Raw genomic sequence first — 24,764 nt, 5'->3', positions numbered from 1 at the left:
TTGTGCTCGGGTTTTGGGCACTGTGACCACAGCAGGTAATCCTTTTTTTGACCAGGCCATACTACGTTTTAAATTAATGTGAAATGCAGACTCATCGAGAAAGACGCAATTAGTTCTAAAGTCCATGTCCGTACACTCCCACTTATGAACCCAGTCAAAACGCTCCTGAATTTTTTCTTCACTGTTCCTATTTACAAGCTGAAATTGGGCTTTTTTGAATGACAAGTTGCATTCAGTTCTTACAAAATTGTGGACAGTGCTTTTAGAGACCTTGAGATCCTGAAACTTTTGTAGTAGCCGTTCCATTACTTGCTCCAAGGCGGCTGAAGGATCTTCGTCTACCAATTCTTTATTCTCTTTTGACCTGCCTCGGGCGAAGAAGATATATTATTATCGCGCGCCCACTTGAGGCTTTAATTGTAAATAAAACTGTTTAACCGTATAACAATAGAAAGAAGTTACAATACTGATCTAAATGCATCGGAATGAGCTACTGAGTAGTCAAGGCTGATTATTTTGCTAATCAAAATTGTAAGATTGATGCAAAGATAGAGACAGGTAAAAGAATAGTTTATTCGTCTACCCTAAGTGTTGTAGTTGTAGAGCGTTACCTTTTGACGCGAATGTATGTTGGTGATAGACTTCATTTTGAGTATTTTTATTTATTTATTTTTACTATTGCTTCTGGCTGATTTCACGATATGATATCACTTTATGATAGCGTGAAGTGGATACTTTTAAAAAAGAAGAATCATGCGATATCTGCGGGAGTAACATTTGTGAAAAGGACAAGTGCTTTCTCCTCTAACTTTTGCACTCTTGCCTTCTCTATTCTATTTTCTTTTTCAGCATACAGTGTCTGATAAGTTGCCCATTTTAGATTTACCCACAAGCGAAACAACTTTTTAAAGGCAAGTAGAGTATAAAAATGGATGACATGGCTTGTATTCGTATGCTTAATGTAGTAACATTGTGAAGCAAACCATTACTGACATTTTAGATTCTTAGTGAAAAAAAAAAAGAAAGCGATATAGAAAAGATAGAAACTGAATCTGCTTACCTTTATACCATTTCCTTTTTTTACGTGCTCAGATAGTAAATATGGTGTATTTTGTTCTACTCTCTATTTGTTTATACATGATATATATGTCAAAGGTATCAAGTGGATAGCTTGCTATAGCAGCCATACACCATGTTTGTCTTTCTCCAAATTATCTGTTATTTTAATTCATTTTATACTTTGGTGTTCTGCTTGTTGTATTTCAAGCCAGTAAATTAAGCTATGGTAGATGCAGATTATGATATGATGCTATGGTTACAGTGTTTTCATGCTACCTTCAATGTAACATAGCGCAAAAACCAAACTACATCTGGAAAACCATTTTATCGCATCGTTAGTTTCCAAGCGCTTTTAATCTTTTCCGCTTTATCTTCCATACGATGAAGCTTCTTTGGTAACCACTGAGGATCTTTATGTGGGATTTAACATTTCTTTCGTAATACAAGGACCGCATAGTGGTTACACTACCCCCTTAATTTCCTTTCTTATCGACACTGCCGACATTACTATTATGTGTAATGACCAAGAATAAGTTTAAAACTAAAGGCAAGACAAAGGCAAACGCAGAAGAAAAGCGAGAAGAGCATATCTTACTTATTATTAGCTCACATTGATCAAGACGCGTCCATTGAATAATTGTAAAAAAAAGAGCGCGAGAACTTAGACACAATTATTTTCAAGAATGTTCAAGCAGATTATTTTATTTTTAAAAAGGGAAGGGGAAAGACCACTAGTGTTCAGTATATGACAACCTTTGAAGGCACAGTAAAGCCAACAAGAGAAGAACAAGGACAAGGTGACCTTAACCATATTACAAGTCTCTCTGTGTTGCCCTTAAAGTGTGCTTCTTGGGTGATCAGATACATTCCAAAAGCTTGCCTAGTGAGCAGCACCAATCTTAGAAATTTGAAGAATGCAAAGGAGTCTAAAAGACAATGAGTAGAACCAAGATGAGAACCTACAAACCCTCGACCGCCCCATACACGTGTTAGAATTAAGATAAAAGGACCATAAATAATTTCGATCACTTCCCTGGAAATTACTGAGAACCATAGATAAAGCTTGCTTGAGACATTTGAAGATATAAGAAAGAATAATTTGAATAAAGGAGGGGGGAAGTTGTATCCTTTTATACCTTTTAAGCCTTCTCTATGGGAATGTATTTTTGCTCATACAAAACAAAGAAGCAATCAAAGTTTCTTTGTCTCCTTCTCCCCTTATCTTTAACCCAAAATGGACTAAATGCATTTTTTAAAAAACTCACACACACAAATATCTGCTCTCCTTTGAAAGTTTTTTGTCCTTTTTTTTTGAAGTACACGTTTGGCCTAAAAGATACTCCTTGCCTTCATTCTTATTATTTGCATTGCTTCATCTATTGCTTTGGTTGTGACCTGAATTCAGGCTAAAGCATATTTAAGCTAGTTACTCTCTTCTATGTTTTATTGATAGTCCATCATGAAACATAATCCATTACAAAAATGGAAAACCTGAGTCAACTCCCTTTGGTGCGCAACCCAAATATACATTGCATCCTGCCCTTAATCAAGCTTTTTTTTTTTTGTTTACATCTCAAAGCCAAGAGAAAAAGCCTGAAAGTCATAAAAATAAATCCAAAATATGAAAAAGAAGGAGATGAACATATAATTCATGCAGCCTATATGAACGCCTTTGAGTAATATAAAGGGAATAAAGCAACTACTGATGATTCCAGTCAATGCCCTTTATTCTTTATCATCAATATGACCATAACTAAAGCCTGTATTCATCCCTATAGTAGCTATAGGATTTTATCATCAGCCTCCTGTGGTATTTCTATCGTAAGTGCAAATAATTATAATGAAGGATATGTATAGAGTCGTCTTTTGGCTTACTTTGCTATTTATTTCTATACTATCATATTTTACTAAATGATTATACTGATTTAATTACTGACGCTCATCAAAGGAAACTGCTTCGATTTACATGCTTACCTAAATATTTGTCGACAGGAGCCTGGTTCCTTCTTATATATGCATATTTCCCAAATACTTATCCTCTAGTATCACAGCGGCACCTTGGCTGCTTCATAGTTTTGCATAAGGTTTTCGCTTTGTTTCTCCCATCATATTCCGCTTATTCTAAAATATAACGTATAATCGTAATGTGAGGCGCGTTTGTAAATGCGAAAGTAACACCTCTTAATTGATATATTTTACGACAAATTAAATAAACTCTTGAAGCAGTCTTTCACAACTTTTGCAGTCGTGCTTCATGCACTGAGCATGCAAGAGTAGAAAAAGAAGCTAGTATTACTTTTTCGTCGCCTCAGCGTTGAGAAAAGTGACAAATAGAGCACGCTTGGCTGATTTAGTAATGGAAATACACATATGGTTATTTGAGTCGTCAAAAGAAACGAACGAAAAATTTTGTTTTTGTAGAGATCAGTTTTTTTAAGAGATACTTGAAGACCATTTTTTGTGTCCTTAGGGTTTAACTTTATTTTTCTTGAAGGCTTTTTATATTGTCCTTACAGCTAGACTGAACTGCTTAAGAAGAATCCATGAGCGCTTATGAGGCATTTTTATGGAACAGAAGGCTCGACCTTATTGAATTTCTAGCTAGAAAGCTCCTTCGTTTGTTTATTTTCTATCTTTTTGCCCTTGGAATGGCTTACTTTGAAAAAAAAGAAATAGTTAATTGGCAAGTAGCCTATAGTACTTTATTGACTTTACATCCAATGTCAAATTTTTATGGGTAATCAGGGAACGTAGTATCATAATTAACGACAGATGAGTTGTTGCTGGCTTTATTATTGGAAATAGGCGCAACATTAAATGATGTGTCAAAAACAAAGAAAAAAAAAAGAAAGAAAGCTTCAGCTGACTGAATAAAGTGTCGTGCTAAAGGCTCAACAATAAAAGCATCTGAATCATTCAAAGATATCTTGACTTCGTTATGAGCAGCAGTGCGTAAAGATGGTCCAGATCTTGGACGATTAGGGAGGCGTAGATCTTTACCAGAATAGAAATGCTCGTAACAGGGTTTAGAACTGGGGATGGCATGGCAAAAACCATTAGCATATGGCTGTTTAATAAAATGGTTTATGCAGCTAGCATGTGCTCTGCAGCTTAGTAAATCTCTTTGTCGTTTTGGCTTTAATACTGTAGCAATGAATGATACCATATTTATTACCATTTTCGTTCTTGTATCTGCCCTCAGGGCTTTTTAAAAAAGCTACTTATTGCTATTTAAGGATTCACTCGAAACGTCATCTACAAGATGACTTTCCATTATTCTAAAGGTCTGGTTATTGTCCTTTCATATACATTTGCTTCTCAAAGAAGATTTATGCCAGTAGTTCATGTAGTTTATCTTCAAAAGAGCACCACCCTCAATGCCATTAGTCGACTAATGTCTTCTTTAAACTGAAAGCATCGCTGGTAATTTCTTCTTTCAAATAGCCATTTTGATGGTGATAATGTAAATTTGTCATTTTAATGAAAAATAAAAGAGATTCAGCCTTCTAGTGCTTCTGTAGAGTTAATCTTACAAACTTTGTAATCAAAGAAAGGTGTTTTTATTAGAAAGAATAATTTAAATCATTTATCTAATAGGTTATATGCGGTAACAATGGTATACGCGATGTCATTGTGAACATAGGTGTGCTCTCGATAATCAGGTGTTACAAGATAGTCTAATAGAAGCGATATACCTGAATTTAATTTATGTGTGAAGCTAGCTCGATATATATCATGACTGTAATACGTATAGACCATCCAATTTACTTTTCTTCTAATCTATATTCAGTAAAATTTGAATTGTTGCACCTCCACAGACTCATAAAGGCTCTTCATCACACGATCATTTAAAGTAAATCATGTAGCACTAATACTTGTAAATATTATGAATATTTTATTATGACCAGCAAATAAGCGTAGTAAGAATATATAGGTGCTAAAAGCACACGATTAAAAAGATTAGGTATTTCTTCTTTCAGGAGGCTGCCAGAGCCAATCACGGATAGAATCGTCTTTTGATTGATTTAACGGTATTTCGGATGTATTTGTTAATGGTCTGTACATATCGCTCTCTTGCCTTTCCCATGATGGACGATAGGGTGAGATAGTTCGCTGTTCATTGTGAATATATGAGCTATTATCATAGGGATGCCGCATGCTTGAGACTGGAGAAGAGGTTTCGTGTCGACTACTGACACTATCATGATGGATGTGTCCTGTAGTAATTGGTTGAAAAGCCATCTTCTGCTGAATAGATTGTTGCTTAATTGGAGGAAGGTCGACCATAGAAAACATGACAGGTTTGTTTGTATAAGGATCCTCTACAGCTATATTGCGTGGTTGATGCATCTGAGATGAGAATGGCCCTGGACCGCTAACCACATTACTAGATATAGATTGAGAGTATCCGGGACTTGGAGCTTGCCGAGCAATAGTACTATTGTTGGTTGTCAATTCTAATGCCTTTCCTGCATACTGCATACTCGAGTCATCATGGGTGGACTCATCCGCGTTGCGACTAGCATACTGAGCACGTGGATGGAAAATGGATATCTGAAGGTGTCAGTGGTTAGTATCAAAGGGTAGATAAAAAGCACAAGTATAACATTTGATAACTTACAAGAATAATCAAGAGGTAAACCGTGCATACATTTGTATTTGCCATGATCGCATCTATAGCAAACTTGTTCTGATTGATCACTGGGTTAGGCAATAATCCATCAACACAAAGAATGATGAAGCCAATACTATAGATGAAGAGTATGACTGTCATAAGCCTATTCATATCCTTGAAGTAAGATAGCTTGATTATAATATTTTTACGCCCACTCGCATTGTTCTTTTGAGTTATCCCAATCAATCGCTTAAAACGGAAATGGGTACGTACGCCCAAGCATGCCACAAGAAGTGCTATTGGTAGACTGTGTTGAATAACAAGTTGTAATATGTAAAAGTTTCCTTACCTTCACAAGAATAGGTGAGTTGTGGAATAGCCTCTCTTTTGATAGGATCATCTCTAAATGCCCATTGAAGAATAGGATAGGTAGCGACACTGACTAATGCCCTAGAATAAAGGAATGAATTTCCCATGGTTTCTTTTCAGAATAAAATGAGGAGTACCAAACAATATAAAACCTAAATTCGAATGAACTCATAAATGTCTTTTTAGCCACGACATTTGAGAGATAGTTCCAAAATGATTGAAGAAGTAAGAAAATGCCTGCTTCTATTGAGAAAGTGACGCATTGGACATAATCAAACGCCTATGGATGTAAGCAAAGGACGTTGGTTGGTGAGATGATCGTGCTACAAGATCTGTAGGACAATGGGTCCTTACCTCCGCTTTTTGTTGATGAGAAGGAGTCCAGAGAATAAAAGGTTTTGTTATGATAGTTCCATGATAGTTGAAATATCCTTCCTGGTATTTTAGATAGGCCAGTAGAATGTCTATTAAAGATTAATATATTCCATTGTAATGAATAAACAGTGATAAGTTACCCCACATAAATTGTAACGTTAGCATCAGTATTAATAAAACAGTGATGATCGATTTCAATTCACCAGCAAGTATTGATTTTAATCTTAGACATCTAAATCTATCTCCTCTGTATATGCTATAGGTTAAATAAACAGAGATGCAGAACCAAATAGGGCATCTTTCTAGAATAAAGTTATTAATAAAAAAAGAGAGTTCATTGTCTTTGAATAATCATTTTACGCAAATATGTCATATCACTATTAATAAGTGTTATAAAGTCGCATAATGAACAAGTTATCACTACGTTACCTTAGGTGGGTCATTTTGGCCTCAAAGCAGAGAGAAATGTAGAAAAGAAAGAAAAGGACGCAAAAATAATTTTAGGCAACAATTTCCTGTGGTACAATTGGTACAAACAGATCTTGTAACACTCGTTTATATTTGGCCAACAGGGCCGATCAAATAGCCTCTCTTAATAGGATTAGTACATTGTAAGAAGTAGATCAGTTAGCAAAGGTCGATGTTGTCATAACAGCTAAATTAAGTAATTAAAAGTGCCAAGATACATAAGCATCTCATTGTTTATACTCTCAGTACACTTCCTTTTTAAGGGTTTTAAGATGGAGTGTTGTGTATGAATTATCTTTCTGATTTGCTTTTATCAGCGTTATTATAATATCCCATATTTCTATAGTCAAAAATAGAACACGATAAAAGATGTCGTAAGGTTCTATTGCTATTATAGACATCCCTTAGAACAGTACTAGCGCTAATGACATGTCCGTGTGTCTATTTCAAATGTTCAACATGGCTACATGTAGCTGTCTGATTTACACACATTAGTATATGTGATCTTCTTTTTGCCAACATTTCAAAAGGAACAAGTTTTTGTATAATGCAAAGGTGTGACATCTATAAGGGCAAGTCACCCCTTTTGAGAGCTAATAATAATGGCTTACATATGATATTATTGACACCAGCTATTTTTAAAGATACTTTTCCCCTTTCTTTTATCTCAGCACGAGTACAATTACCAAATGTGGACAATTTATACGGAGCCTTAATGCGTTTTTAAGGTTGAAAAAAAGTTAAAGACACAGCTCTTCCTTCTTTTTCAACAATAAAAACACATCAAATGAAACTCAGTTTATTGTTTACATCGCTTTCTGCCATCTTTTATCTCGCTTCAGCCGATACAAATGAAGGATCTGTTCTCGTCAAGAGAGATCACGGCCTTCCTTACAGCTCTTTACCTTCAACGACATGTTCTGTACCAGCAACTTGCAGCAATATTGGCAGTAGCGTTAATTGTCGATGCAGTGATCAAATCACTGTTTGTATCAACAGCAACAATCAATACTGCTGGGGATCACAAACATTGACTTCAACCTCATGCCCTAGTGCACCTTCTTCATGTGGATTATCTGGATCTCAAAGTAGCTGTCTCTGTAATTCCAACAATATTCTCTGTGCAGACAATGCCAATAATTACTGTTATGGCACTATCAGCGCAGGTTCAGTTACCCTCACTGGTCTTCCTAACGCATCTGGTGGCCTCACTCCTGGCGCATCTGTATCTGCTAATGTCACTTCCCCTTCTAGCTCTGTACCTGCTTCATCCTCTACCCCTGCTTCTACAAATGTTGCTGGTTTTACTACCATCAATGCTCCTACCAACGTTGTTACAACATCACCTACTCCCACCAATGACGCACAAAGCACGAGTGTAAAAGCACTATTGACATTAGGATGTATCTTGGTTGCTTATATTGCCAGTAACTAAGCAACATACTTTGTCTACTCCTTGACTTTCTCCTTACACAAATCAATTTATTTTATTTTATTAAATTGAAAAAAAAAATCATTTTTTACATATAATCACGTCAATATACAGCATAGAAGGTATTCATTTTTTTTCTATAAAACATACAAAAATAGTTTTATTTCATTACAAAAACATAAAAAATTAATTTATTCCATGTTACATTATAAAATAGTCTTTTTTTTGCTGTTTTTTTTTTTTCCTTTTTTACTCTTTCTTGTTTGGTCTCCTTTTTTTTTTTCTCGACATTCTGATCTCTTAAAAATAGTTTTTGGCATCTTTCTTTTCCTTTTTTCTTTTATTTCTTTATTTTCTGTGTGTCAAGACGAAATCAAATGTTATTTAGATTACAGAATTTAGATTCGATCATTTTGTGTTACATAGTTTCACTTAAATTGCCTTGGCAACAAGGGGAACTTGAAAGCCCTGTATCAAAAAAAAAAGACTAGCTTGAGGATGTTGAAGTCCAGCTGTTGCCATTTATGATGGTTTGGAGCTGCCAAAAATAAACTTTGTATTATAAGGTAACGTCTCTGTACTTAAGAGGAAAAAGAAAGTGTCATTGCTCATCCAATTCATGTTTATAAACATTCTCTTATAAAATTAATGACTTGTTTACGCTAGAAGACGTTCCAGAAGCGCGTAAGATTTGTTTTATTCTCTTTTTGAAAATTTAATTGTATCTAATGTGTTTAGAGGTAATGAAACATAAGATTTTGACTGCCTATAATATCGAAGCCATAGATTAGTAACCCATTGATTCATTATTCTAACACCAAAGAAGATAGGAATACGATCCGTTGCGCTCTTCTGAACAGGCTGTGGTCTGGCGGCAGAAGCCATGATGATATACTAATAAAGTCAGCAATTACTCCTTCCTTTTTTTTTCCCTTCTACACCTACAGTTGGATAAATTAAAGCAAACACAGCACTAGCTTTAAGTGTGGACAGAAAAAATGTCAAAATAGCGCCCGGTAATCCTAAGAAAGACCGGGTTTATATCTTGTTTCTCCTGTCATAGATGACCCTTACCAAATCCGAGATAATAACTCCAATGCTCTTCCGCAAATGTCAGTCGTTTTTCTATAGACCAATCATGCTTCATCCACTTGTATTCAAAACAGTAATAAGACATGACGATACAATAAATGATGAACGCTAGAACTGAGCCGACGACTGGTATCATCTTTAATAGCAAGGCAAAAAGGGCCATATTACCATACAACATAATGACGCTGAGATTATTATTATTATCAAAACTACCTCCAGTAGTATTTTGTTCAAATTGGGCTATCTTTGCGTATAATCTAGAATTAAATACGAGACATACTAGACTGAGTGGGTAACCTGTCAAGTCCTACAGTACCCCTCTCTTAATACTGATCCAATGTGTTGATGAATCAATCTTACTATGTATGAGTATCCAAATATATGATGGTTTGGATAAAATGTTTCCAACAAGACAAGAGTGCCCAGGTATATGACGCCATTGAGAGTAAAGCTCTTGATCAGCGTGTACTGTGTTTGTTTAGATCTATAAACCATTAGAATTGACCATCTAAGCTGTGTCTAAATCCTCATATTTACGAACTAATCAAACGAATGACACGAGACCAATTGAAAGCTTCCTTGATTCCTTCAACAAAATAAGTGACATGAGCAAAAGAAACCATTATTTATGAATTTTTCTGAAAAAGGAGCATCCCGCTCCCTTTTTTTTTTCTCTCTTTTTTATAATTCACAAACATGCAGACACACCTACTGTTGAGAGAGTATCCGAGAGCACTAGCATTACGACCTACAGTCCTTGAAGAAGCTCCTTCTGGAGTTCTTGTTTTGCAAGCACATGAGGAACAACAAAACAAGGCGATTGCTAAACTGTATAGTCCTAATGAATTTGAAGATTCCGAATGGCGCATATTGAATTCACGTCCTGTCTTTGGTTGCTTGGGACTCATTACGGTTCAATCAGGTAATTGCATCTTTATCTTATTATTGACATAATCCATATTTGGTTTTCAATAGATTGCTTTGTGGCTATTGTTACAGACTGTGTGTCAGTAGGAAGGATAAGAGCTGGAGAAGAGGTATATAAGATCCAGTCTGTATCATTCTATTCACTATCATCTGGGAGATATGATGACTTTATGGATTTCTCATACAACAACGGATATGACAGTGATGACTTTGATAACAACGTGCAGCATCCGTGTGCTCAATTACAAAAACTATTATCAGTTGGCAATTTCTATTTTACACCTGATTTTGATCTAACAAAGACAGTGCAAGCAAGGTAAGCTACATTTATTTTTTGGAAGTGCTCTTTTGATGATTTGTCTTTTTCTAGAACTTCAGTTGCTTCATCTGGTGTTTATTCTTTTGATCAGCATTTTTTGTGGAACCAATTCATGATCTCTGGTTTGCTTGAATTTAGGTCAAAGCTGGATAGGAAAAAGCAAATGGATCTCGACAGAGGAGGATTTTTGGTAAGTTATCCACATCAAAATTTACATTGATCAGCTGGACTGATAAACACTAGATATTCGCAATTAGAGGATATGTGGGGGTAGAAACAATAAGAATAGACCATGATCGATATGAGTTATCAGTTATTTCCAAATTAAGCTGTCAGCGTGCTGGAACCCGATTTAACTCGAGAGGAATAGATGACAATGGTCATGTAGCTAATTTTGTAGAGGTAAAGACGATAAACATGATGATAAGCGTATGAATCTCATTCCTGTTGCATAGACAGAAACAATATTTTACTCTGATAGAATATGTTATTCATACACACAAATTAGAGGAAGCGTTCCAGGTACAAGTTGATAACTCTATTCGCTTACTTTTTGCTGATAGTTTTTGCTATAGTATTCTGGGAACAACAAGGCATGCAGTTAGTACAGCACAAGATACAAATTTCAAGAGGACCAGGAGCAACACTCCCAGCAGTCAAACGACACTTTGACGAATTAATCAACCGTTATAAGCACGTCTGCAACGTTAATCTTTTATCACAAAAGGAAGGCACAGCATCTGGAGAAAGTCTACTGAGCACTGCGTTCAACACAGCCATTCACCAACTTAAAGGCTACGAAGACAAGGTTCGCATGATCAATTTTGACCTTCACGCAGAATGTCGAGGCGGCAACTATGATAATGTGGTGTACCTGATGAACGACTTGGAAAGCATTATAGACGAATATGGTTATTTCTTGATGGATACAGAGGATAATCAAATCGTGTGTAAGCAAAAAGGCGTCTTTCGTACCAATTGCATGGACTGTTTGGATCGCACAAATCTTGTTCAAAACGAGATTTCGAAACGATTACTACTCAATTACTTGTACAGTCGCTTTAGAAACAGTCGATCTTCCCAAATTGAACATCTTATGGCGCGTCATTCACACTTATGGGCAGAGAATGGTGATGGGCTCTCCAAGATATACGCAGGCACAGGTGCCCTAAAATCATCCTTTACCAGAACGGGTAAAGTGACGTTTATGAACGTACTTAGTGACGCCACTCGATCCGTCAACAGATTCTATATCAATAATTTCCAGGATAAGGCCAGACAGGAAGTTATCGATTTATTGCTGGGTAAATTAGCAAATCAAATGATGATTGCTATACATGACCCACTCAGCGATTCTGTCACACAGCAACTGACAAAGAGAGTGAAGGAGTATTCAAAGAGTCGAAAAATAACCATACTATGTGGGTCATATAATTTGAATGGAAGGGCATTTAAAGGGGAATTATTAGATTCATGGCTACTACAGCACTTTAAATGTAAGTAAGAACACAAATCAAGGTGATGCTTAACTTTTATATATATTTGTAGCGGGAAACACCGAAGAGCCTGATATCTACGCCATTGGATTTCAAGAAATAGTTGAGCTATCACCTCAGCAAGTGATGGCGACAGACGCCGAAACAAGGTAGTATCAGATGGGTTACATTTACTAGTTTATAATTCACACAAATGTTTAGAAAAGTGTGGGAAGATCAAATTGAGCATACCTTAAACTCACGGCCAGGAGGGAAATCAAAGTACACACTGCTTCGGTCAAATCAACTAGTAGGGGCTGCTCTCGTTATCTTTGCAAAATCAAGTATTGTGGACGAAATTAGAAATGTAGAAAGTTCGATAAAGAAGGTAAGACGTAACTAATGGAACTATCCCCCCTCCCCTGATGCATTATAGACGGGTATTATGGGAATGGCAGGAAATAAAGGGGCAGTGGCCATTCGTATGGATTATGGTGATACTAGTTTTTGCTTTGTTGCAGCACATTTTGCTTCAGGTAGGGTAAATGTTGAATATCCCACAATGATAATAATGCCTCCTTTTTTGGATAGGTCAAGCTAATGTGGAGGATCGCAATAGTGACTTTTATACCATTAACGAAGGCCTGCGCTTCTTGAGGGGAAGAACGATAGATAGTCATGAGTAAGTTATAAATCGAAAAGAGGCAATAATGACTAATCATGTTATAGCAATATTGTATGGGTTAGTGATCTCAATTACAGAGTATCTTTATCTAACTTAGAGGCAAGTCGTCATGTGAGCTCAAAAATAAAAAAAAAGTGGACTTATTTCTCCTTTAGGCTCGAGAATATGTATATCAAGGAAATATCGAAGCGTTACTCCATCATGATCAGGTAATGAGAATAAACAGAAAAAGAAGGCCTACATATACTCATGAGAATAATTATTAGCTTATACGTGAAATGAACCAAGGCAATGTCTTTCCAGGATATAAAGAGGGTTTGATCACCTTTTTACCTACTTACAAGTACGATGTTGGCACAGACATCTATGATACCAGGTATAAATTAAGTATGTATTTACCAAAGAATATAAACCAACACATTCTTAATAGTGAAAAGCAAAGAATACCAGGATGGACGGATCGTATTTTGTATAAAGGAGGTCAGTTAAGACAGCTTCAATACTCTAGAGCAGAACTGTATACCTCAGATCATAGACCAGGTAAAATGTAAACATGTTGGGAATGCTAAAACTAACCAACAGGTTTATAGTATTTGCATTATTTGAAGCAGATGTAAGCCAAGTCTATAAATATAGTCTAATTTCTTCTTATTGTTACTATCATCACTAGGTCATCACATTAGATAAAGAAGCTAAATTCAAGTTACAAAAAGAGATTTACCAGAGTTTGAGTTCAATTGAGGTCCGACAGCATCCACCTGAACTGCCCAAGAGAAAGATGACTGCACCTTTGCCTGCTACGAAAGATCCACTTGTAGATGTTCTTATTGACATTTCACTTGATTCTCCGTCACAACGCTGTATGCTATTCTTTGTCTCATATAATTTAGAATGAACTAACCTTATTTATTAGTGCCACCACCTAGTACAGACATAAGGAAATGGTGGGAAGACGGAGAAGGTAAATAGGAATAAAGTAAAAAGAGAAAGATGGCTAATTAATAGCATAGGTCTACCAAAGGCAGACAAGAGTCAAGTCAATACTCAAAATCCATTTGAAGAAGGCTTGAGTAATAGTCATCTAACAGATGGTTCACTGATTTAGCATTAAAAAAAATGTACACATGCTCATTTTACTCTCTTCTCTTTCCTTATCTGAAACGGAGTATTAGTATCCGAAATGGACATAAACAGTAATGATCAGCCACTTGTGATATTTTTCATATCTCTCTCTTCTATTTCTTCTTAAATTAAAAATGCTCACTTTTTATCCTTAAAATGACGGTGTTCATTTTACGTTCCCTTACAACTGAGATCTTCTTTAGTCCCGCTTTCTTTTCGGAGTAAGCTTAATTTTTATTATAAATGCCCTGATTGTCCTGTCACTTGCTGTACAGAAAATCTGTTGAAATTCTCCTTTTGAAAATAGTGTATCACAATGAATTTCGCGTGAAGGATCTAAAAGAATATTTGTTACACACTGTATTCATTAAACTTGTTTTTTTTTTTTTATATATGGCTTACGTTAATAGACCCAAACGAAGTCATTCACTTGCTCATCATAGATCCAAGTTACCAACTCCATCTACCCCATCACCTCAACCTACCTTAACACGATCCAGTTCACTTTCAACTCGGTCAACGGCATTACCCAAGGTATTTCTATTGTGTACGCATAGTTCAAGTAACATATTAATCGTACATAGTTGACTCGATCTTTGTCATTACCACAGAAACCAGTGAAACCTAATGTTGTCGTCATCACACCACCTACACGAACATCAAGTCTTCAAAAAGAATGTTATTTAGAATGGAAACATAGATCAGCATTTGACGAAGTTGACTGGGGGAATTTGTTTTCAGAATTCAATAAACTATGGCAAGACGACCAAGATATATTCGAATTCGAAGATACAGTTAGAGAAGAAGAAGCTAAAAGAATAGCTGAAATGATTTGGAATCAAGATGAAAGTGTAATCAAGAGAAAAGACGTAGCCAGTTATCTAGGCAAAGAGTAATGCAATGATAATTCATATATAAACCATGTGCTGACATAGATTCATAGTGTGCCTTCTCACCATAAAGTACTTGTTTGTTATATGAATTACTTTAATTTTAAAGAAATGAGACTAGACGTTGCGTTTAGAAAGCTATGTAGCAAGCTATTCTTTAAAGCAGAGGCTCAAGAGATTGATAGAATACTCAAGGTGTTTGCTTATAAATATTGGACAGAGAACAATGATCCATTGTATATGAATGCAGACACAGTCTATGCGATCACTTACTCTATGATGTTATTAAACACAGATTTATATGTCATTCAGTCTAATCAACACACAAAAATGACGTGCGAATCATTTTGTAATAACGTTATTTCTACACTAAGCGAGTTTGCAGATATTCAAGGACGTGAAATAGCATTAAGGCAACATTTAGCAGTAAGTCATAAAATGATACTCTCCAATTGTATTAATCGCCCGAGATAGGATATTTATACTTCCATAAGGCAGCGGGGAATTCTTCAGCCAAAGTTATCAAGTAAATCAATACTCAGAAGAATTCATTCATCGTCAAAAAAGCATAGCTAATAAAATTCTCACGACTATTCAACAAAATGAGCATGATTTTTCTTTTTTTGGTAATAGTATCAAGGGATTTGTGTATCACATGCATACGTCAAATAGACAAGCGAATAAGATTGAATCCTCTTATCATTACTTTATATGGTCATCAGAAAATATAAAAAGGGAAAGAATGAGATTTACATGACAGAACGTACTCGACAACAAAGGAAAAGAAGTATAGAACCACGATAGCCATCACCATGGAAATTACCAGTAAAACCAGTGTCTGTTTGTTTATTTATTCTTATTTCAGTTGCATATTGGCCTTGGGAAAAATATAATTTATATAATTATCCCACGTGATAAGATCAAGAAATACATACTAGAATACAAATATAAAGAAAACCATCTTATCAGTAAAACTTAATTTGGATTGTTACACAATTGCTTTCCGAAGTATATATAAATAATAATATATATTCGTATGTATACTCTCTCTTTCTTTCTTTCACCTCTTTTAATTTCTTATATTAATCACCATCGAATGACCCCAATGGAATCATTATTAAGCGCAATTGATAAAGCAGATCCTATTCAGCTTCCGTTGCCTAGGAAGCGTAAAGCAAGTATGTCTATTGACCATATCATTGAGAAAAGACAATACTCTCCTCCTCAATCACCCAAAAGTTGTCATAAAATCATTTGTTATCATGCATCTGTTGCTCAGAAATCATATGGTACAGAGAAACGATTCTTATGCCCACCACCTATTGTCATGACAACACCAAACCAATCCTCTACTGTCGTTTCTATGTCAATTATCAATGATCAAAACCAACCAACATTGGAACAACGTGCCGTATTGGATGATGAAAGCAAAGGATACTTTAAATATTTATTTGTGAATTCAGCGACAAAGCAGAAGCAATTCAAATTGAAAATCAATTTGCAAGATTTAACGTTTTATTCAAATCCTATTTCAATCATTTCAAAGCCATCAAAAAAGACTGCCAAGATCACAAGGAATGCCTCAAGCTGTTTATTTAATCATTCCATCATTTCATTGTTTAATAGAATCAATTCTCAAACTGTACGTACAAAATATATGTCATCCGATAATCATCAATTATGCGCCAAACACGCTTCATGGTCTCCATTCGAAATCATTGTAACAAGACAACCACAGCAACAACAACAACCATATCCCCATCACCATTCGACCGCCATCACATTTGGTACAGAAATTATTCTAAAAGATATCCATACTGGCACTACCTCCCCTCCTTTAATCCTTCGTAAGGTCGAAAAAGGTCAAATCGTTCATGATGCCACTGGTCTGCTCTCTCAAATGCAAAAGGTCGCTCTTCAATTAGCTAATGCCCCTCACCAATACTTAAATTCCAATGGAAAATCAATGCATCCAACTGAAGCAAGCGGTAATGTTTTTATTGACTTTTCAAGTTCAACAATGAATGACCAGCAACATGAGCTTGTTGATGATTACCTATGCTGGACTATCGTCGGCATCTCACGGTTTGAATATGAATACCAACACAGCACATTTATGCCCATACAGCACCCTCATTCTCCTCCTCCTTCACCGCCAAGAACAATCATTCCTTTTCCTATCATTAAATCAATAGAATATATACCTTCTACACATAAGCTCAAACTATCCAACCTAGAGCATTCTCTTGATTACTGGCTAGGCAGACATGGTCCACTCAAAAAGAACGCATCCACACAAGAAATTGAACTACCTGATATTCAAGAAGTCATCCTTAATAACCATGATCTACTTGTTGTAAAGTCAGATGGAAAACGATACCTGGAGCTTCCTCTTTTACTATCAAGGCACGATGGTTTCATCTACCACTCTTCCAAACTGCTATCCTACGAATTTGTCCTTAACTCTCCTGAATCAGGCGTATGGTCCTTACTGGACGCTATGTTACACAAAAGATAAGCAATCATTTGATCTTATCAAACGTTGTGCGTGGGAAAAAATAAACTATTTATTTTTCATTCAATCAAATTTTACTTGAGTCATTTCGCTTGACAGCCAATCTTTTTCTTTTTTATATTTATGTGTAGCCATGGCTACCTTTCTTTTCAAGTGGCCTGACCTAAGAACATTTGTTCTTATTCGTTTAAATGATGATGCTACTTTATCCATTTATCCTTTACACTCACGACTAGCCTATTTGTACTTTCATCACGCTTCATTACCATGCCAACCATCACCATGTGTCAAGAAGAAAAGATACCAATTTTGGAAGCCAGTTAGCTTACCAACAGTTAAGCATGCCAAGGTGACACTGAAGGAAGTCAGGAAGGGACAGCCTGTTGACTGGGTACATCTCAAGCACTGTAAGTTGGGCCATTACGATTATTCAAATAACACTGTGATCGTGTTGGTCAAGAAACAATCTATCCATTGGATAGCTCGTTCGCTTAACGAAAAGATTGTCTTTCTCAATCTCTTCAAGTTTAACTCTCGATTCAAACATCAGCCGCATATATCAAAACCGCCCAGCCTGTCCGTTGATACCTTTTTGCAGACGTGGCTGAAGCATAGTGAGTCTGATATTCAAGCTACCTTGCGTCAGATTGACGAGATGAAGTCAAGAATAAAAGCAGTCCATTCGGAGTTAGTGACATGTGAGTCGGCATTAAAGCAGCAACAAGAACAGTATGGCACAGAGGGTGCAATCGATAGATGGGATAAAGTGACCCTCATGCACCGCGTCAATGACGTGAATCACTCAGTTGAACGTACACAAGCGCTCTTTGAAGAGCATAGAAGGACAATGGCCAATGTACAGAAACGGATCTCGTTCTATGGATTCTTTTTCAATAGCGCGAAAAGAAGATATACCCACGTCAAAAACGAACATGGTCCTCTTTTGCTTTATGTAGCAGGTAAAGCATAACTTTATTGCCATGATATAAATACTAACATTTAACGAATATAGTCCTTGTTGTATTGTTTATCTGTGTTTATCTGTTTATAAATTAGGGTACAGGACCTGCATTGACGAACTCTGTAGTACACTATTCATCCTGCGTGTGATCGATTTCGCCCACTGTTCCATTCTTGTTGTGGAAGTACTCATTACAAGACGTATCTCGAATCACGCTGCTTGATTTCTTCTTTAACACCGGTCTTCCTTCTTCTTGCTCAATGGCGTTCAGTAAAGAAGGTGGCATATGATGCTTGCTAGGTGCAAATTCATCCACTTCATGCTTGGGAGTGTTATGAATCACTTGAATGGGGTTATCGTAGCGAAGAGAGAAATGGTCGTCCTCCATTATCGGGTCCCGGTTTTCAGGGTGGTGATGGGAAGGATGGGGTGAGTTAGTGTGTGACATGTGGAGATAGAGTAAAGAAAGAAGAAGAAAGAAATGTTTCTGAGATATATTTTTATAAAGAATACGTTTAATCCCGAAAATAGTTATCGAAAACATACATTGTCCGTAGTGCTTCAATAATAGAATAATTCTATCTTGTTACAAGTGCTATTTAGAAAAATTCTGTGCTCCTAAAATAAAGGTACAGATCTTTTTTGATAACAGATATTAAGCGTTACTAAACAAGTAATAGAAGAATTAATAAAAAATACTGAAATACTCAATATAAGATAAAACGACATATAATTTGTAGAAAGGAAGGAATATTCATTTAAAGACATGACACTCCTTGACAATCTACTACCCAACGCTAACATTGGTCAACGAACGAAATATAGTCTTGTTATACAGCCATTTGAATGTCTCGCCTCACCTGCTCTACCTATTTGCCGATGTAGTGCATATGGAGCTACGACCCTTTTAAAATTACGAATGTCGACATCACCATTAGTACCTTCAAACACGTCGTCCGCTCAGCAATTCCAGATGACCATGATTATGGTTTATTAGTTTGTGAATCAGGTTCTCATATCATTTTTGAAATCTCTTTCGGTCATACTATGCTGCAACAAAAGAACTACAGCTGACGATTGCAGCGTCTTTGGTTTCCCCCTCCTTTCTCATTGTTTGACTTCAGCTATCTAATATCCCATTTTATTCTTTGAATGATCTCAAAAAAGATTTAAGTGCCTTTCTTTCTCCATCTGAATCCATTGCTGATGGTGGTATCTGACGTTTCTATGGATTGTTTGAAGGCGAAGGATGCTTCACGCTTGAGCTCCCCTTCTCCTCTATTGGCACTTCTCCCATGTTGTGAAAGGTATTGTAAATGATTAAAACTGGATGATCTACAGAGCCTATCTTGATTTACTGTGTATTCCAGTTTGGACACTATCTTGCCCACTACTTTGGAGTCTATTGACAATCATGACGTTGCTATTCTCTCCTTGTCCGATTTTCCAGTCTCCCAAACTAGGACACAATCAAGATATCCCATGCCCTCCACTTTCAACACGTCTTCTATCCTTTCATCCAGTAAAATAGAGATTATTACCGATCCTCTGAACACGGTCTAGGTATTATTCATAGCGTTTTAGGTATAAAGTAGCAGACGTCTTCTCACTATCTAAAATCATCATTTCTTCCTAGGTAACTTCATCAACATATTTTATTTGTATAATAAAAAGCCGGCTTATATATTCCTACAGAAGGACTCTTTAAATAAACCGCCTACGTAATGTAAAAGAAGCACCAACGATATATGTGTGTTTACAAACATATCTAGTCTTCCAAGTAAAGACCAGAGATTCATATGCATCCCGTTATCTTGTTACTGTATGTAACAGTGAGTATTACGAAAATAATTTTATTACTATACTTGAGGCGCTTTCAGCTTCAAGCTTATTAAAAAGGGATACAAAATACAATAGAAATAAAAGGGTAGTTTATTGTTTATTATGAAGCCAATATAAAGATTACCTAAAATGTACCTAAAAAAAGAGAAGAAAAAGTCAGTACACATCCCATAGCCCACAAATTTAAAAGAGTTTGATTGTTGCTAGTTGACGTCCCAAAGAAGGGTGCCCACCTTCAAAGGAACTCTTCTCCAGACAGATCAGCTACACCGCAGTGCAGGCGATCCCCCATCAGTGTCAGTCATATAACCAGCCAATACACCAAGGACCGAAACAAAACAACCAAAAACAACTAGGATCAAAATAAAACCAGTCAACAGCGCCTAACCAAAAGATATGGGCAACGAGACCATAAACTGCTGAACATGGCTCAACGGTGATTTGTCAACTAGCCATATCACAGATAACTAAGCTACTAGTGCACACTATGAAAGCTTCCTTTGAAGAGAGGGCCTTAAGCTTCGCCACAGACGCACTATCTATTGACTTTTTGGGGGCTGTCCGGAGGGCCCCCTACTTTGTGTGAATAGTGGGATTAAAGTGGGCTTCAGGCTTCGTCAGGAAAGGGTCCGATAAGCTTCATAGTGAGACATTCGCGAAGAACCTGGATATATACAACCAAAGCATCTTGTGTACTGAATAAATTTTTTTTTTAAAAAAAAAAACTTACCAAGAGACCAAAAGAAAAATATGAGAAAAGAAAAGAAAGAGAAAAAGAATGCGTTCACTTCCATTTATTTGTTTGTTTACATGAAAACAAGTTATGGGTTACATCAAGTCTTATCGTAAACTGTTTCGCATTTTTCATGACTTTAACTTATTAAAATTATCCTTTATCTTGTATACATTTGAATGTCTTTTAAAAGAAGAAGAAATAAAAGGGAGAAAGGTACAAAGTATCTTTAATACACTAGAAAAAGAAAAAGGGGATATTTTCCATAAATGGAAACTGATATAATAGCTAATGCTCAGAGAGCATCATTCATGCAAATTACGCAGTAGAGAAGATGAGCTAAAATGTTGTCTTTTAAATAAAGTCATTTGTGATCGTATATTAATGTTATATGCCGCTTTTACTTTACCATATTCTTTTTTCACAAAATGGGGAAAATACGCAAAATGCTGAAGGATTCTATTTAAAATAGTTTGAATTTAGTCAATATGACAAATACATCATCTACCTTTGTTCAGTATGCAAGACACTGTTAGTGACAATCTCATCTTCTAACGGTTATCAGACAAGGCGATGATATTCAAATTGTGAAACAAAAAGGAATTTACTATTTATTCGATTCTTTCTATTTTTGTTGTGTGCACAAGAATGACTTTGAAAGCAAGAAATAATGTACAGTTAACTCATGTATTTTTCTAGTATGCAAGTCAATGCATTCGTCCACCAGGTCTCCTTTTGAAGATCAGTTTCAGATACAATCCAGCTACTGGTTTGTCCTCTTTGTTTACCAATAGCGCTCTTGAGTTGACTCATGAATGTTTCACCAGAAAAGTAATATCCGCCTTGACTTGAAGAGACTGTCATTATTTGAAGCAGGCAAATCCATGCTTCAATCACGAAACTCTTTTCTTGTGAAGTAATACATTCATGACCAATCATCACAAGGACATCAATAAGCATCTGAGTACACTCTGATACAGACCATTCGGATTCATTGATTCCAATAAGATGAAGTCTACATGACCAATCAAGAATGAATATCATGGTTTTGACAATCAGTTTCCATGAGGGGATAGTATGAGAAACAGATTTTACTATATGGCAGATATAGTTGGCCATAGCTCGAATCTCTTCACCAAAGACTTGAGTCATGATAGTAGCATGTATTGGTTCTTGTAAGGGAAGCCATTGAGTGAGATAGATTGATACAAATACACAAAACATATCAAGGTCAGGAATCTCATCTGACTCTGTATCAAAAAACATTCCATATGTACGACTGCAGCTATCAGCTATCTGCTTACTGGCATACTTGAATAAGCTTTGTATCAATTCTTTTCTATCAGGTCCAATATCTGTCCAGAATATACGTCTATGAAATATGACAGGACTTTCAAATGAGGATTTTAAATGAGCGTATGCTCTTTTTGAATTGGGTCGAGTAGACAAGAGTGGTTGCAGAAGACGGTGATGAAGATAGACTGGATTCTTTAGTCGGACCGAGCATCGAAGATCTGGGTCAAAGACGCGTTGTATTTTCTCTACAACTTCTTCTAATGATAGGGTATATTTTGGGATCGGTCTTAAGCTAGCTGCGTTCTTTGTCGAGCGCAGATATTCTGCAACATTACGAACCCATTCAACCGAAGGGCGCTGAACAGTAAAATGGCCATCATTGTATGCTCGCTTAGAAGATATCGACATATCATCTAATGTTTGTTGAAAAGGTCGATGCTGTGAAAGATGGGTTCGAGCTTTTGGCTGTGGGTGAATATATATATCGTCCATAGTTCTTCTTGGCCGCTTTCTCCTCTTCTTTGCCTTTGATGCTGGTCGCTGAGTCGAGACCTGGTTTGTCTTTCGAACCTGTGCGGTGGATTGTCGATGGGGTATTCGATTGTCTTCAATAGCTTCGGTATCATGGTTGAAAAATTCGTCAATTCTAGTCATATGAATGGATCGACTACTCTGAGACTTGCTGTGCATTTTTTCATGAATTTGTCTTGTGCTAGATGCATATCTAGATGAATCATACTGCTCGCTTGATCTATCCTCATTAAATTCAGATTGTGAGCCTAGGAAAGCGTCAAATGGCTGATCTAAAGTAGATGTATTTTTGTTATTATCAGATTTCCTCTTTCTTAGGGTTGAGTGTCTGGCGGTTCTTGATGTCGACTGATTCTCTTCTTCATTCAACTCTCTTTCATATACTTTTAAAAATGAAGCTGGTAAAACGCCTTTAAGAATATTCTTGTTCTTGCGCAGGTCAGCTACCTTTACACGCCTTCGCTTCGCAGGTCTATACTCAAATTCATCATCTACTACGGGCACAACGTCATTCTCATTTTTTTCTGCTGGTATGATCTTTCTTGAAGTATAGCCTCCGGTCAAAGATTCCACGCTTTCAGGGAAATCGAAAATGGAATCATGATCGCCTTGCTGCAACTGCTCCTCCTCGTCGTTATCATCATCGTCATCAGATTCTATTCTTCTACGTAATCTTCTGCGATGAAGAAAGACAGGTTGCTCATCTTCGTTATCATCTACCAACATAAGCTCAGCATCACTGTTATCGTGATTTTTTAAAAAGTCAAGAGAGGAAGACAGGGTTGACTGTGATGGATTCTTTTGTTGATTATGTGACATAGGCTTATGTTCCAAAATATCAACAAACGGTCCAAGCTCCTCTTCCAATCGCTTTGCTTCAAATATTTTTTCCTTGAGCTTCTCTCTGTGAGAACTTGATGTAGCCTTCGTCTTTCTCTTTTTGCTGTAAGTTACTATTTTCTTTTTCCTTTTTTCAGCCTCAAGCGGAATGCTTCTGGGGCTGCATGAGTCAATACGCATCGCCTCTTTTGGCTGGCTGTCATCATCCAGTGCACTTTGTGTACAGTCAATGGGTAGAGATGGATCTTCTTCTTCTCGAGCATCTGGCACGAATTCTGTATCTGACTGATCTTCCGTAATTGTTGGCTCAACGGACGATACAACCCTTGTGATAGATGACCCTTTTAACAAGCTTTTAAACTTGTTCTTTTCAATAGTAAACGGGTGAAGCTGAATATCCTTTCTTTTTCGTAAAGTGATACCAGGACGATAGTGTGTCTCATCATTGTCTATTTCAAGGGTCTTCATACTTTCTATAAATTCATTCGTATCAGAGGGAGCTACCTCTTGTCCGTTGGTTTTAGCATTGCTCTTATTGTCATCTAGTACAATTACAGCTTCTAAAGGATGATTTTGATCTTGTGAGTCTAATTCAATAGACGAATTTTGTTCCTGAAACTGATTTTGTTTTACTGTTGGTTGATCAACATGGTCACTCTTACTTTCAAGTTGCCCGTTCATCCCTCGATTGTCAGCATCGTCAAGATCGAATAGTCTGAAAAAGTCGGAATCATTGTCCAGATCGCCTGCTTTAGAATGAGTTTAGTTTTTTGAAAAGATGTATTTTTGAAATATATTTACCAGAAGAATTACTAGTGTCATTGACACCAAGATTACTATTGATCATGAGCGAGTTTTGGGACTTCATGTTGACATTTTACTAGAGTTTCTAGTAACTACAAAACGCGTAGAATGTTCACAGCCGCGCGATTTTTTCCCTCTTCGCGTCAGTTCATAGCTCCGACATTTGGACCAGAGGAAGAGCAACATTGCTTTGGCATTTTTTTGTCTCTTATATTTCCATGCCTATCCTGAATAAAGTTACTTTGGAACGCGTCTCAAAATAAACTTGTTCAAATGGATGCAGTTAACAATCTCTTTCGAACATCTCCAATTATCAAAAGTGAAAGGAGCTTTTAAACGAACTAGACACAACAGATAAGATTTGATATATATTCCCTTCTAGAAAAGGTCAGAAACAAGTCAAGCTTTTTGATC

General features: G+C 36.5%; 9 protein-coding genes across 9 annotated transcripts; 5 read left to right on the top strand and 4 right to left on the bottom strand.

Annotated features, from left to right (window-relative positions):
- Positions 1-4,925: 4,925 nt before the first annotated feature.
- On the bottom strand, positions 4,926-6,879 carry RHIMIDRAFT_253224 (uncharacterized protein). The gene is made up of 8 exons (XM_023611007.1): positions 6,848-6,879; positions 6,779-6,795; positions 6,559-6,720; positions 6,398-6,507; positions 6,181-6,323; positions 6,024-6,124; positions 5,681-5,970; positions 4,926-5,613 (listed from the first exon to the last, which is right to left on the bottom strand). Exons 1-8 carry the CDS (start codon positions 6,859-6,861, stop codon positions 5,020-5,022), a joined length of 1,431 nt encoding a protein of 476 aa, XP_023470870.1. The 5' UTR covers positions 6,862-6,879; the 3' UTR covers positions 4,926-5,019.
- A 124-nt stretch (positions 6,880-7,003) lies between these two features.
- RHIMIDRAFT_253221 (uncharacterized protein) lies at positions 7,004-7,322 on the bottom strand. Its single transcript, XM_023611006.1, has one exon. It carries the CDS (start codon positions 7,285-7,287, stop codon positions 7,129-7,131), a length of 159 nt encoding a protein of 52 aa, XP_023470869.1. The 5' UTR covers positions 7,288-7,322; the 3' UTR covers positions 7,004-7,128.
- A 337-nt stretch (positions 7,323-7,659) lies between these two features.
- RHIMIDRAFT_253220 (uncharacterized protein) lies at positions 7,660-8,437 on the top strand (the record flags this gene model as incomplete). Its single annotated transcript, XM_023611005.1, has 1 exon — positions 7,660-8,437. A coding segment is annotated over exon 1 (644 nt), but the record flags the coding sequence as incomplete, so codon positions are not given.
- A 242-nt stretch (positions 8,438-8,679) lies between these two features.
- Positions 8,680-9,970, bottom strand: RHIMIDRAFT_253219 (EI24-domain-containing protein). Its single transcript, XM_023611004.1, has 4 exons — positions 9,771-9,970; positions 9,393-9,717; positions 9,264-9,340; positions 8,680-9,212 (listed from the first exon to the last, which is right to left on the bottom strand). The coding sequence occupies exons 1-4, from the start codon at positions 9,903-9,905 to the stop codon at positions 9,015-9,017; spliced, it is 735 nt and encodes a 244-aa protein (XP_023470867.1). The 5' UTR covers positions 9,906-9,970; the 3' UTR covers positions 8,680-9,014.
- Positions 9,971-10,106: 136 nt separating this feature from the next.
- Positions 10,107-13,921, top strand: RHIMIDRAFT_232590 (DNase I-like protein; the record flags this gene model as incomplete). The annotated part of the gene is made up of 18 exons (XM_023607770.1): positions 10,107-10,332; positions 10,386-10,653; positions 10,708-10,846; positions 10,900-11,058; positions 11,112-11,178; positions 11,232-12,152; positions 12,205-12,301; positions 12,354-12,519; positions 12,568-12,667; positions 12,723-12,813; positions 12,861-12,927; positions 12,972-13,025; positions 13,083-13,192; positions 13,247-13,356; positions 13,407-13,429; positions 13,487-13,676; positions 13,730-13,777; positions 13,827-13,921. The coding sequence occupies 18 exons, from the start codon at positions 10,107-10,109 to the stop codon at positions 13,919-13,921; spliced, it is 2,931 nt and encodes a 976-aa protein (XP_023470866.1).
- Positions 13,922-14,721: 800 nt separating this feature from the next.
- On the top strand, positions 14,722-15,491 carry RHIMIDRAFT_3918 (SEC7-like protein). Its single transcript, XM_023615189.1, has 2 exons — positions 14,722-15,254; positions 15,303-15,491. Exons 1-2 carry the CDS (start codon positions 14,916-14,918, stop codon positions 15,402-15,404), a joined length of 441 nt encoding a protein of 146 aa, XP_023470865.1. The 5' UTR covers positions 14,722-14,915; the 3' UTR covers positions 15,405-15,491.
- Positions 15,492-15,873: 382 nt separating this feature from the next.
- RHIMIDRAFT_253150 (beta-trefoil) lies at positions 15,874-17,382 on the top strand. The gene has a single exon (XM_023611003.1). It carries the CDS (start codon positions 15,934-15,936, stop codon positions 17,344-17,346), a length of 1,413 nt encoding a protein of 470 aa, XP_023470864.1. The 5' UTR covers positions 15,874-15,933; the 3' UTR covers positions 17,347-17,382.
- A 94-nt stretch (positions 17,383-17,476) lies between these two features.
- RHIMIDRAFT_232587 (uncharacterized protein) lies at positions 17,477-18,399 on the top strand (the record flags this gene model as incomplete). The annotated part of the gene is made up of 2 exons (XM_023607769.1): positions 17,477-18,302; positions 18,356-18,399. The coding sequence occupies 2 exons, from the start codon at positions 17,477-17,479 to the stop codon at positions 18,397-18,399; spliced, it is 870 nt and encodes a 289-aa protein (XP_023470863.1).
- A 2,687-nt stretch (positions 18,400-21,086) lies between these two features.
- RHIMIDRAFT_253140 (uncharacterized protein) lies at positions 21,087-24,509 on the bottom strand. Its single transcript, XM_023611002.1, has 4 exons — positions 24,348-24,509; positions 21,388-24,295; positions 21,289-21,338; positions 21,087-21,218 (listed from the first exon to the last, which is right to left on the bottom strand). Exons 1-2 carry the CDS (start codon positions 24,412-24,414, stop codon positions 21,558-21,560), a joined length of 2,805 nt encoding a protein of 934 aa, XP_023470862.1. The 5' UTR covers positions 24,415-24,509; the 3' UTR covers positions 21,087-21,218; positions 21,289-21,338; positions 21,388-21,557.
- Positions 24,510-24,764: the final 255 nt, after the last annotated feature.

This window comes from Rhizopus microsporus (genome assembly GCF_002708625.1).
Source record: "Rhizopus microsporus ATCC 52813 unplaced genomic scaffold scaffold_1, whole genome shotgun sequence".
Taxonomy (NCBI): domain Eukaryota; kingdom Fungi; phylum Mucoromycota; class Mucoromycetes; order Mucorales; family Rhizopodaceae; genus Rhizopus; species Rhizopus microsporus.
The sequence above is the reverse complement of the archived record's forward strand: the minus strand, read 5'-3'. Positions and strand labels throughout refer to the sequence as shown.